Raw genomic sequence first — 12,988 nt, 5'->3', positions numbered from 1 at the left:
ATTTGACGAAGTACAATTATCAAACTGCAAAAATAAACTAAAGTCTTTATTATACAATAAATTGGGTTCTTTATATACATATTCAGGACTGGCTGAATATCAATCATCAAAGTGAAACCTGTCAAATATACAATAGGCGTATTGTCAATTAAAGATCGAGCATCTCATGGTACCTTCGAGAATCTTGTTATTGACGAGCGATCATATCATTGGATTGTATTATCTGGAATAAATGTATGACTATTGTTTTCTATATGTTGATGAGTAATCAATGCGTAGTAAATAGAGTGTAATAGCATGTATTTGATTTAAAGAGTAATGCAATAATGATTTATAGAAAGGTTATCAAATAAGAAAGAAAGAATTGATGATAGAGTTATATCTGTATATAAGCTCGATCACAACACCCCTTCGGTATTTGGTCTCTGATATCTTCTCTTGGAATCAATCTACCGACAACTTGCGAAATACACGTGTCGTCAATGCTAGCAAAATGAAAGAGGTTCGACGAGCCTTGTATCCATCCGATGTCTGGTTTGCTGCAACTGGTTTTCTTTCAACAGCTTTGCATAATCAGTCAAACCGCGATGTTCTGCTCCCGGCATGGCTTCCAGCGCTTTATCATTGGACTATCCCCCAAGGTCGTGGTAACATGGTTACTGTTTCTGGTATACGTCCAGGTGATCTTCGTTGGTATTGGCATCCAGATCGTGCGAAGTTTGAGATTCGGGCCGTCATACCTCAGGTGGTTCCAACACTGTTCTTACTTCGGCCTTCCTTATGGCGGCTCCTTTGGTCCTTGGATATGACGAGTAAGGCTTTCACTCCATGGTGGCGGCTACTTCAAGATTGTATAGGCTATGAGGCTAAACTACACCGGTGGTCTCCTACTAAGTATCCTTGTGCCAGCTGCCTTATTTGTTTAGTCTCTTCTTCCGAAGACTTGTTCCATTTTGTGGTGGGCTGTTTCGATAAGTGGCAGTACTGGTGTAACGTGATCTCTCTTCTTAACATTGGTGACACATTCGAAACTGAATTTGATATTTGGTCCGGCTTTGTATCTCTCTGCGGTCAAAACCAAAAGCCTCTATCGTCGGATATGCTTGTTATTCTTGGTTCTGGATCAGCAACACTTTGGAAATACCATTGGGGCTGTGTGATCGATGGTGATCTGTGGAACTCACAGGCTGCTCTTAACATGTTTAAACAAGATTACTCGGTACTTATTGCGGATACTTTAGAAACTCAATCCCCTTTAGTTCGTAGTGATAGTCTAGTGACGCCTTCGGGCTAATTTTATAATTTCTTTATATATCTAATAAACTTACAGTTAATACAAAAAAAAATGATATCTGTTCCGTAAAGTCCCTTGTTAATCTATGATTTAGACCCATCGTAGCTTTTCCCATGTATAAGAAATAGTATAAATAGATGCTAGTTATTTATTAGAAAAACGTTATTCTGGATCTTAGTCCTAATCCCTCCCCCTTCTCAGAAATAAATCTTCTTTTTGATTATCATTTTAACTCTGACTCTCGTGTCACCAAGTGGTCTTCTTTCTGTTCTTATTCTGTTCCTGGCAGCCAATGTCCGTTATAGGTGGACCAGATATTAAACGGTGGAGATAGATGTAACGAAGACAAGATAGTTGATCATGAATAGTTACAAGACCAACACCACCAAGCTTGCGTGTTAAAGTCAAATTCGACATAGCGGGCGTAAGTCAGAAGGGTAAAACGTAGACTTAAACAATTGTTTTTCCCGAGTAAACCTACTTAGGTCATATGAGTACCAGGCAAAGAAACTGCCAAATACGACTGAGAAGCAGAAAATTAGCTACCAGACCAGAAACACACAATGAAAAAGGGTAGCGACATCAAAATTAGGAGTGCCGCAGTATCTTGAGCCAAATTTACTCGGAAAATGACTTAGGCTAAAAGCATGCATGATATAGAGGTTAGCCCAAATGTCGGACGGAGTCCAAGGAAGAAGCATTATATCTTTCGTCATTGGCGGAATCAGTTACGTTTATCCAGCAAGCATTGTTTTGCATCGAGAACAAACTAAAAACAAACCAAAACTGATACTGTTAGAACTTGGATACCACGTTATTATGGACGAAAAAATATAATTAAAAACGTATTAAAAAAATGTATTCAAAATGTATTGATGGTCTATGAGAAAAAACTAGGATATTTATATAAAGAACTGGGATAGTTCTATGGAGAATAGTAAGCGACTTATTGGATCATGATGTAATAACCTGGTGATAGTAAATAGTCAATATGTCTTTAAATTTAGCCCTTCCATACTAAGTAAATAAATATTAGTCAGAGGGATCAACAGTTATAACATCAAGTGACAAGAGTAATATTTGTGCTCAGGATCAATTAATATTCTATAGTCCAGGCCCATTCGATTGTATTGCTTTTGCTGGATTAGCAACACTTTGGAAATACCATTGGCGCTGTGTGATCGATGGTGATCTGTGGAACTCACAGGCTACTCTTAACATGTTTCAACAGGATCACTCAGTACTTATTGCTGATACTTTAGAAGCTCAATCCCCTTTAGTTCGTAGTGATAGTCTAGTGACGCCTTCTGGCTAATTTTATAATTTCTTTATATATCTAATAAACTTACAGTTAATACAAAAAAAAAAAAGTGTATTGCTTTTGCAGAACAAATATTTACTCGCCACACAGATGTGCCTTGTGTACAGACTCCAACGGTAGGATGAGAACAATTGGGGTAATTCGTGATTCATGATTAACTTTTATATTTCTTATCCATCCCTAATGTGATGTGACAATTAACTTTATTATTATATCTATGATATCCTCAACAAGCATGCGGAACGCCCGACATAGATAAGACGACAGTATTAACAAGATAACCCTTGAATTTAGACGCCAAACCATATGACCGAAGAAGACCTAACAAGATATCCAATTCTCAGGATCAGAAAGAAAAATCTCAAAGTCATCAACATAACTCGACTGTTTTGGCTGGACAGGAGAAGCCAATACTGATTAGCCAATACTGATCCGCCAATAAAGTAGCAGTTAGTGAATAGAGGAGTATGCAGTCACAATTGTCCACCAAAGGAGATGTAACAGAACTCAAGTTTACCAAGAGCAGAAATACCAGACAAACTTCACAAAATGACCTTAAACAGAGATTTTATAAATCAAAACGTAACTTTTTAGGTAACGCGAAGAAGCATAGAGAATCTCAAAAATCGTGCAAAAAAATTGAACTGAATGGTTACTTATTTAATATAACTCTTTATCGTTCGAACAAGTGTACTGAATATAGAAACAACCTTTCTGCGACCGAAACATCCAAATATAAAGTACATATTTAACGCAAGTTACAACAACTACTAAAGGTTTAAACGAAAATCGAATCATGACTTGATCTTCTAGATCTCGTACATTATAATTATTATTTTTTTTTTTTTGTATTAATAGTGAGTTTATTTAGCAATGAAAAAATTATAGAAATCGAAAGGGAAAATTAAAAAAAATTATTTTTTAACAACCTTTGTCTTCGTGAACAAATTATGACCTTTTAAATTGGATGGTGTGCGAACCACCAATTTGGGAAGCGGACCTTTAACGCCTGATTTCGGGACAGAATGCTTACCTAAAACCGAGCGCTTGGCACCAGCAACTTTTATAGCGCCACTATTAACTTCGACCATCGGACCAGCCGTCGAAGAAGCAGGAGTGGTAGTATTCACGTGATTGTCAACCTCCATGGATACACTCGCAACAGTGGTTGCAAACTTAGAAGCTGCAGAGCCACTTGGTTCAAACTTGGGGGACGTAGACACGTCCGAAATATCTGTGTCCGAGTCAGACAGGACTTGAGCATGGGGGCTCTCAACGGTGGGGGAGGGAAGATCAGTTGAGATCTCATCCATAACAGGCAGTTCTGTAACACCAAGATTTTTCTTCTTACAAAACTTGGCGGTATGTCCACTACCATGACATGAGAAACATTTGGTTTTAGCCAAATCCGGGCATTTGGACCGTGCGTGACCAGCCAAACGACACCAGTGACAAACCGTGGGTGCACCTTTAAATGTTGCCGAAGCAAAACAGTCCCATTCCTCCAAGTACAAATTATTTGTAAGTGGCTCATTCTTGACCTTATCACCAGAAGCATCAATATAGCCAGCCGAGATATCAAGGATAACCGACAGCTCACCTTCAAAGTACCCACCGCAAGTGTACTCGTTCACCTGGTACACTTCACCGTAATAACGCAGAGATCTTTTGAGATCCGCCAGAAACGTATCCTTGTCCGGAATTCGCAAAAGAGTCATCTTGACATGCACAAGTGTATTGTTGCCTCTAGGAACAGAAGGAGAGCCTTTAAACAACAAATTCTTGTAACTAACACCGTGAGTGATTGCCTTTGTAGTGCTTGTTGGCATTACAAACTTAACTTCAACCATGAATTCACCAGCAGAGCGAGTACCATAATTGCTAATAGGACGAAATCCCTGGACAGCACCACAATGATCTTCAATGAGTTCATAAGCTTCTGTCCGATGCTTAAAAAGTGAAGCGGGGAACGAAAACAAAACAGAACCAGGCGTCAGTGCTTGCTTGACAATAGAAGCAGCTTGGCGTACCATAATTTGGTAATCAAGTTCAGGATGATGGAAAAGGGTGTTACTTTTCAACTTGAATTGAGAATCAGTCTCGGCAGAGACAGGGAGTGGACGCAGGACCTTCTTAGAGGCACCGCGAGAAGCCACAGTTGACCAGGAAACATGATCTTGAGTTGACATTGTTAAATGATCCAGAGGAAAAATTAAGAATGTCGATTTTAAATGTGCAAATACGAGAGAATGTTTTCACAAATGTCTTAAATGTCGAAATTGAAGGCGAGATCGAAGAGATTGGTGAAAGCGTAGTAATTGAAAAAGATAGAGCTGATTGAGACGCGTCGAATAGAACAAAAATTTGAACGGATTGAACGATTTTTGATGACGGATGGATGTGATAAAGATTTGGATGCAAATACCTTTTTAAAAATTCTTTAAGCGAAAGAAAGCCCCTTTGTGGCTTCAATATATTATTTATCTCTTTACTCATAAATAGACGATGTCCGTCTCCTCAAAAAACGGTATCCTTAAAAACACGTTGTCCGTAAGAAAAAAACGGTGTCCCGGAAAATATTTTACAGCGAAAAAAAAAAAAAAAAAAAAAAACCCCGGCCCGGAAAAAAAACGATTTCCGTATAATTACTCAACAATGGCGGAGATTCGGAATTTAAGGCATTTAAAAACCCGAACGTTTTATTTATAATAATATTTGTTACAATTTAAAGTAATTCAAATCAAAATATCCAATTATTCTAATTCTTATAATTAAATAATTACGTTTTTGTTACAATTATAGTACATGTTGTTTGTAATGCACATATCCCGGTATAGCCAATTAAAATTTTCGGTGGTGCGCTTGTAGTAATGGGCTTTTTAGTCAATAATATTACCGGAAGAGAGTTTAAGCTTAACTTAGCTCATCCAATCGCGATTTTATCAGTCAGTCGGTAGTGAACCCTCCTCGTCCTGTCAAATTACTAAGTTATGCTGATGACTTGGAGGTGTTTTTAACTGGTCCAGGTGAATGGCCGATCTTGAAATCTTTATTGGATTGCTACGGTCTAGCTTCTAATGCCAAAGTAAATCTTAGTAAAACGGTGTTGGTGTCTCTCTCCGGTGTTGGTCATGCTGAATGGGTCGACATTGCTCAATCTGAAGGTCTCGAATGGCATGATTCTAGTTCTGTTGGTGCGGTGCGATATCTTGGTTACCCTCTATACCATACCTCAACACAGCTCGATGCGTTTCTGGATGAAGTTCGGCTTAAAATACTGCGACACTCGAATATCTTACGTCAGCGCAATCTTTCTCTGCGTGGATCAGGTCTTGTTGCCAATTCTCTGCTTTTAAGTCGGCTCTGGCACATTTTGCGTGTGGTGTCTGTACCAACTAAGTGGCTCGATTCTGTCCAAGCTCTGGTTCGTGGATATTTACTTCCTTTTTGGCCCCGGCCCTCGATGTCTACTATGTATGTCCCGCGAAAATTCGGTGGTGTTAGCTTGGTTGATGTGCATCTGCAACAGCTAGCTTTGCAACACATCTACATTCAACGGTTGATCTCCGGCCCGAAGGCAACTGATTTTGTTTCTCCTTGGTTGGTTCGTGGTATCCAGTTATATACCGGTCACGCCTCAATTTTACCCTGGTTCTTATATCCGACTAAATTTCAAAATTCACTGAAACGGATAGTCCCTCTGGCTCAACTCGGCAAAATTCTACAGAAGCTTCCCCCACTGTCCTTGTCCAACACATGGTCTGCTCGATGGTTTCTAGATCTGCCTCTGCAATGTGTTGTAACTGTTGGCGATGCAGTTAATACTTGGTCTCCGACACTGGTGCCTTCTTCTGTGCCCCTTCGGTATTTGGTCTCCGATATCTTTTCTTGGAATCAGTCTACCGATAACTTGCAAAATACACGAGTCGTCAATGCTAGCAAGGTGAAAGAGGTTCGACGAGCTTTGTATCCATCCGATGGCTGGTTTGCTGCAACTGGTTTTCTTCCAACAGCTTTGCATAATCAATCAAACCGCGATGTTCTGCTCCCAGCATGGCTGCCAGCGCTTTATCATTGGACTATCCCCCAAGGCCGTGGTAACATGGTTACTGTTTCTGGTATACGTCCAGGTGATTTTCGCTGGTATTGGGATCCAGATCGTGCGAGGTTTGAGATTCGCGCCGTCATACCTCAGGTGGTTCCCACCCGGTTCTTACTTCGGCTTTCCTTATGGCGGCTCTTTTGGTCTTTGGATATGACGAGTAAGGCTTTCACTCCGTGGTGGCGGCTACTTCAAGATTGTATAGGTTACAGGGCTAAACTACACTGGTGGTCTCCTTCTAGGTATCCGTGTGCCAGCTGCCCTATATGTTTAGTCTCTTCTTCCGAAGACCTGTTCCATTTTGTGGTAGGATGTTTCGATAAGTGGCAATACTGGTGTAACGTAATCTCTCTTCTTAACATTGGTGACACTTTCGAGACTGAATTTGATATTTGGTCCGGCTTTGTATCTCTCTGCGGTCAAAACCAAAAGCCTCTATCGTCTGATATGCTTGTTATTCTTGGCTCTGGATTAGCAACACTTTGGAAATACCATTGGCGCTGTGTAATCGATGGTGATCTGTGGAACTCACAGGCTGCTCTTAACATGTTTCAACAAGATCACTCAGTACGTATTGCTGATACTTTAGAAACTCAATCCCCTTTAGTTCGTAGTGATAGTCTAGTGACGCCTTTAGGCTAATTTTATAATCTCTTTATGTATCTAATAAACTTACAGTTAATACAAAAAAAAAAAGTCTCTCTTTGTTCTATTACATCCAAACGTCTAAAGCCTGATATTCTGGTTCTATTAGGCTCAGCTTTTAGTACACTTTGGAAATACCATTGGCAGTGTGTTATGGAAGATGGCCTATGGAGCTCTCATGCGGCTTTTAACATGTTCCAACAAGATCTTTCTGTTCTTATTGCTTCGACCTTGGCAAAGTCAACAGTTCCAAAGATTAGTTTAGTCACGCCTTCGGGCCAATTTATAATTTGTACATAATTTAATAAACTTACAGTTCATACAAAAAAAAAAAATTCCATCCATACTCCTGTTTCAACGATATCTCGGTGAATTCGATACATCCATCAAAAATTGTTCTTGCATTCGATTCCTCTCTATCGGTTCTATCTTTTTTATTTATTACGCTCCCCTCCATCTCTTAGATCTCAGCGTTTATCGCGACATTTAACCAATCCGGCAAAGATTTCAACATTCTCAATTCTCAATCTCCAATTTTAATTTTCTTTCTGGATTATTAAACAATGGCAGAAAATCTTCAGAATTCCTGCGCAACAATCGTGTCCCGTGGTAATTCCAAGAAAGTTGTTCGTCCTTTATCTGTCCCTAAAAATGTGGACTCTCAATTCAAGTTACAAAGTAAGGTCATCTACCAAAGTGAAGACCTTGAAGGCCTCATCAGAATGCAGAAGGCTACCGAAATAGTGAAACAGGCCTTGACACCTGACTCCGCTCTTTTCTCCATTCCTGCTTCGTTAATCCAACATCGTACCGAAGCATATAAGCTTATTGAAACGCAATGTGGTCCTGTCCATGGTTTCCGCCCAATCAGTAATTATGGTTCGAGCTTAGATGGTGATCATTTGTTTGAAGCCAAATTTGTTGATGACTCAAGTTTTGATAAGGCAATTTTTACTGGTGTTACAATCAAGAACACCGTTATCAAAGGAACTCATTCAAATGATAGCGAATTGAAGAAGCTTGCCCACGTTAAGATATCACTTTTATATATTCCTGATAAGGAGGATTTTCTTGAAAAGTTAATGAGGTCTCTTCTTGTTTACGGAGAAGTCTTGCAAGTCAAGGAGTACACTTGTGGTGGATATTTCGAAGGCGAATTATCACTGATACTCGATACGACTACCGGTTATTCTGATGATGATAGTGCAGAGTTTGCCAATGAGCCGCTGTCGAATAATTCATATTTGTTCGAATGGGATTGTTTTGCTTCGGCATCCTTCAAAGGTGCCCCTATCGTTTGTCATTGGTGTCACCACGCCGGTTACGTGCGCTCCAAATGTCCCGAATTGGCCAAAACCAAGTGCTTCGCTTGTCAAGGTTATGGTCATACGGCGAAGTTTTGTAAAAAGAAAACGTTTCAGCCAGTGCAAGTCAATACTCCTAAGGAGGAATCTAATATCGAGCTGCCTACGATTGTTGAACAGGCTATCTCCGATTCTGATACAGACCTGTCAGATGCGTACCAGCCTTCGAAGACTGCTGAAAGTGGTTCTTCAACGTCTAAGTACGCGACAATTGTAGAAACGGTGTGCATGGAAATTGAAGAAGACGAGGGTACATTACCCGTGACAGTTCAGACATCCCATTTGGCTGGTTAAATGGTTGATGGTGGAAGAAAAATGCTAGGACAAAAGCGTTCCATTTTGGGTAAACAGAAGACTATCAAGCAAACCTCCAAAGGTCCTGCTCCTAAGTTACTTGTGCAGATGCAACCTGCTCTTAAGGGTCACAATATGTTTGCGAAGACAAAGGTTGCTAAACCGAAATAGTTTAGCTTTCCCTTTTTTACTTCTACAGTATATCTATCTTGTTAAATAAACTCACTGTTACATACAAAAAAAAACCCTCAGGTGGTTCCAACCCGGTTCTTACTTCGGCCTTCCTTATGGCGGCTCTTTTGGTCCTTGGATATGACGAGTAAGGCCTTCACTCCATGGTGGCGGCTACTTCAAGATTGTATAGCATATAGGGCTAAACTACACCTGTGTTCTCGTACTAAGTATCCGTGTGCCAGCTGCCCTATTTGATTAGTCTCTTCTTCCGAAGACTTGCTCCATTTTGTGGTAGGCTGTTTCGATAAGTGGCAGTACTGGTGTAACGCGATCCCTCTTCCTAACATTGGTGACACATTCCAAACTGAGTTTGATATTTGGTCCGGCTTTGTATATCTCTGCGGTCAAAACCAAAAGCCTCTATCGTCGAATATACTTGTTATTCTTGGCTCTGAACAAGGTACAATTTGGAAACAACCACTGGCGATGTGTGATTGATGGTGATCTGTGGAAGTGACAAGCTGCTCTTAACATGTTTCAACAAGATCACTCAATACGTATTGCTGATACTAAAGAAACGCAATCCCCTTTAGTTCGTAGTGATAGTTTAGTGACGCCTTCGGGCTAATTTTATAATTTCTTTATATATTTAATAAACGTACAGTTAATACAAAAAAAAAAGGTATATGTGAATATCAGACATTTCATTTAATAAATATAGTCATATTTAAATTGTTGTTAAAGCGCTTTATTCTTGGTTGCTTTTCTGGCTGCTCAACATCCCTACTCTTTTTAGGTGGTCTCCCTTTTCTCTTTTTACGTCATTTAAAGTTTTTGCAGAAGCTGATAATTGGGAACATTCGCTTTGTTTTCTTGGCCTGCCCGGTTTTCTTTTAATTTGCTGTTGTGCCACATCATTAGGGGGTCGGAAACATTAAAAATAAACATCGCGTAATTTTTTTCCCAGCCAAAAATTCAGGAACGGACGATTGTCACGGGTTCTAGGATTGTCTCTGCAATTTTTTTTTTGTTTATTTTGCTTTAGTTTACGTCATAAAAATGTGTTGTGAGACTAGATGTCATCACTTGGCTAATCGGTGTTATAGCTTAACACATACTAAATTAGACAGATCAAAGAAGCCAACGCTAAATTGGTATAACTTAGCGTTGACATTAGTTAGAAACTAATATAGTATAATATTCAATTCATATAAAAACCCTACACAAAAATACAATAAAACATTATCTTTATTTTCATCAAAAGTCTCGTTAATAAGTTTAGCTACGAAGGAATTTAACTACAAATTCGTATCTCTATAAACTATCAACCAATCATCTGGTATCACTTTAACGACCGACTTCCCTCTTATTTTATGGTGGAGTAGCTACTTCTTTCCTGCGCCTACATATCTATATCTATCTATCTGCTCTATACTTACCTCGTACTCTCGCTATCAATGCCCGAATCTAATTACCCCGAAGAGGTTAACTCCTTTGCGTCTATGTTGGCTGAACGACGCGCTAATAACACAACACTTGTGACTCCTTTCCAACCCGGCCAAGACATATCGAAATTGATCAAAGAATTTCATCTTTAAGCTAAGTCTCTTGTGATGTCTAACGCCACGGCTCGAAACATGCAAATGTTCAAATATTTGCCCCAGGAGGCTACTGACTGGTTGGCACGCGTTGCTGATTTCTCTGACCCTCTGAATGTCAAGGCTAAACTCGAGAGTGTTTACGGTATTGACCCTTTCGTACAAAAATCTCTTTGTCGTCAACGCTTGGAATCTCTCAAACAAGGTCTTCGTCGAGTAGCCGAGAATCGAATGAACTTCGAGACAATCGTCTCTGATTTTCCTGAAGAACATACTCTTGCTGCCGATGTTCTGCGCAACATCTGCTTCAACAACCTACGACCAGAACTTGATACTGCATTGCTTGGGATCGTTGATCCCGCCGATACTTGGAAGACTGTTGCTGATGCCGCTGCGATTCATGAATCTATTCTCTCGTTGGGTAATGATCATTTTCTCACTCCTCAACCTCATGTCCCTACATTCTATGGCCCATCGCCAATGGAAGTTGATGCTATCCAAAAGAACAACAACCATCGTTGCTCCGGTCCCCAGGAAAAACGTAAGGAAGATTCCATGCGTCGTTGGGCTGCTTCTGGTAAACCTATCTTTGGTATCTGCGGTACCGAAGGCCATCTCACCAAGAAGTGTCCAAAGAAAACCGATCGTGTTCATGCTGTTGACAAGGTAAAGTACAAACCCTCGGCTCCTGCTCCTACCACTGTCCAATATGTGGCTTCCATTTCACCTAGTAACAGCCAATATGCAGTTATTCCCATTGAACATGACCCAATTGCTTCAAGCCCCCAGAGTATTCATGCGATCTCTACACCTGTGGATGACTATTCTATTCACCCCGTAGTACATGGTATCTCAGTACCTACAGATGCAACTTCTACACCAAAGATCCGTGTTCACTTCAAAGGTTATGCAGCTCTTGGCCTGATCGACACAGGAGCTTCTGTTACTGTCATGCGTGAATCTCTTGCTAAACAGCTGAACTTGGTCCCAGACGCTAAACATCGTATGTATTTTATCACTGCCGGTAATCAAGTACACACGTTTTTAGGAATGAACAAGGTCTCGGCTTTACTTCGCGAACTTCCAGTCATCCTCGACTGTCACGTTGCTAAAGAACTTTCCCATGAATTTATCATCTGTTATCCTGTCTTACGATCTTTAAAGGCGATCATTGATGCTCGTACTAACGAAGTACGCCTTCGGAAGGGAATCAAGGCTCAACAACGTAAACAGCCTGCTGTTGCCTCGGTTTGTTCCATGACTACCTCACTGGACCTTCCTGGTTTCCATCATGCGTATGTGGATATTCAAGGACCTCCGAACAAGCTGGCATTTGTATCTACACCACAAAACGTCGCCATGGAAAAACTCTTGTCTGTTGCTGCTGGTGTGGTCCAATTTAATGACAAAGGTGTTGCTACGGTAAAAATTGCTAATCTAGATACTTCAAATATTTTAATTAATAAAGGTCAGCATATCGCTTCTTATGAGTATTTACCTTCGTCCCCAAAACTATATAATATTTTACCTTATCCTTCTATTATCTCTAGTATCCAGTCTTCAAAACTCAAACTTCGAGTCGTTCACCAGGCCCTAGTCTCGATTTCGCATCTTCCCTTGGCGACAGTCTCACTGGAAACAAGGCTGATACTTTGAAGAAGGTTCTGCGTGAATATTCAGATTGGTTTGCGTCGAAAGCATCTACGGTCACTCCCTCGGTGCAACATCATATCGATACTGGAGATCAACGACTTTTATCTCAACCTCCGCACCGTGTCTCTGGCGCTTAGAACAATACTATCAATGGCCTACTGGAAGAAATGCTCGAACAAGCAACCATCCGCGAAGGAAATTCACCTTGGGCATCTGGTGTTGTCCTCCTAACAAAACAGGACGGGTCACCTAGATTCTGCGTCGATTATAGACGAATTAACAGTGTTAATACTCGTGATGTATATCTATTGCCACGTATAGATGATACCTTTCACAGCTTGGGTAATGCAAAAATATTTTCAACATTAGATCTAACATCTAGCTACTGGCAGATCGACTTAGAAAAGGAAAGTATCCCCAAATCGGCTTTCATTTGGCGCAACGGTCTCTATGAATTTGTTCGAATGCCATTTGGACTATGTAACGCACCTGCTACCATGCAACGCCTCATGGATTCTGTTCTCGCCGGTCTCAAATGGCAAC

The 12,988-nt window shown here is 40.4% G+C and overlaps 3 protein-coding genes across 3 annotated transcripts; 2 read left to right on the top strand and 1 right to left on the bottom strand.

Annotated features, from left to right (window-relative positions):
• Positions 1 to 3,275: 3,275 nt before the first annotated feature.
• On the bottom strand, positions 3,276 to 5,065 carry EV154DRAFT_554237 (uncharacterized protein; the record flags this gene model as incomplete). Its single annotated transcript, XM_051605174.1, has 2 exons — positions 3,649 to 5,065; positions 3,276 to 3,430 (listed from the first exon to the last, which is right to left on the bottom strand). The coding sequence occupies exons 1-2, from the start codon at positions 4,802 to 4,804 to the stop codon at positions 3,276 to 3,278; spliced, it is 1,311 nt and encodes a 436-aa protein (XP_051454355.1). The 5' UTR covers positions 4,805 to 5,065.
• Positions 5,066 to 7,946: 2,881 nt separating this feature from the next.
• Positions 7,947 to 8,558, top strand: EV154DRAFT_388682 (uncharacterized protein; the record flags this gene model as incomplete). Its single annotated transcript, XM_051595079.1, has 1 exon — positions 7,947 to 8,558. A coding segment is annotated over one exon (612 nt), but the record flags the coding sequence as incomplete, so codon positions are not given.
• A 2,093-nt stretch (positions 8,559 to 10,651) lies between these two features.
• EV154DRAFT_566921 (uncharacterized protein) lies at positions 10,652 to 12,582 on the top strand (the record flags this gene model as incomplete). Its single annotated transcript, XM_051605984.1, has 3 exons — positions 10,652 to 10,732; positions 10,799 to 12,214; positions 12,343 to 12,582. 3 exons carry the CDS (start codon positions 10,652 to 10,654, stop codon positions 12,580 to 12,582), a joined length of 1,737 nt encoding a protein of 578 aa, XP_051454353.1.
• Between the last annotated feature and the right edge of the window lie 406 nt (positions 12,583 to 12,988).

Source organism: Mucor mucedo (assembly GCF_025094135.1).
Source record: "Mucor mucedo strain NRRL 3635 chromosome Unknown EV154scaffold_95, whole genome shotgun sequence".
NCBI classification, from domain to species: domain Eukaryota; kingdom Fungi; phylum Mucoromycota; class Mucoromycetes; order Mucorales; family Mucoraceae; genus Mucor; species Mucor mucedo.
The sequence above is the reverse complement of the archived record's forward strand: the minus strand, read 5'-3'. Positions and strand labels throughout refer to the sequence as shown.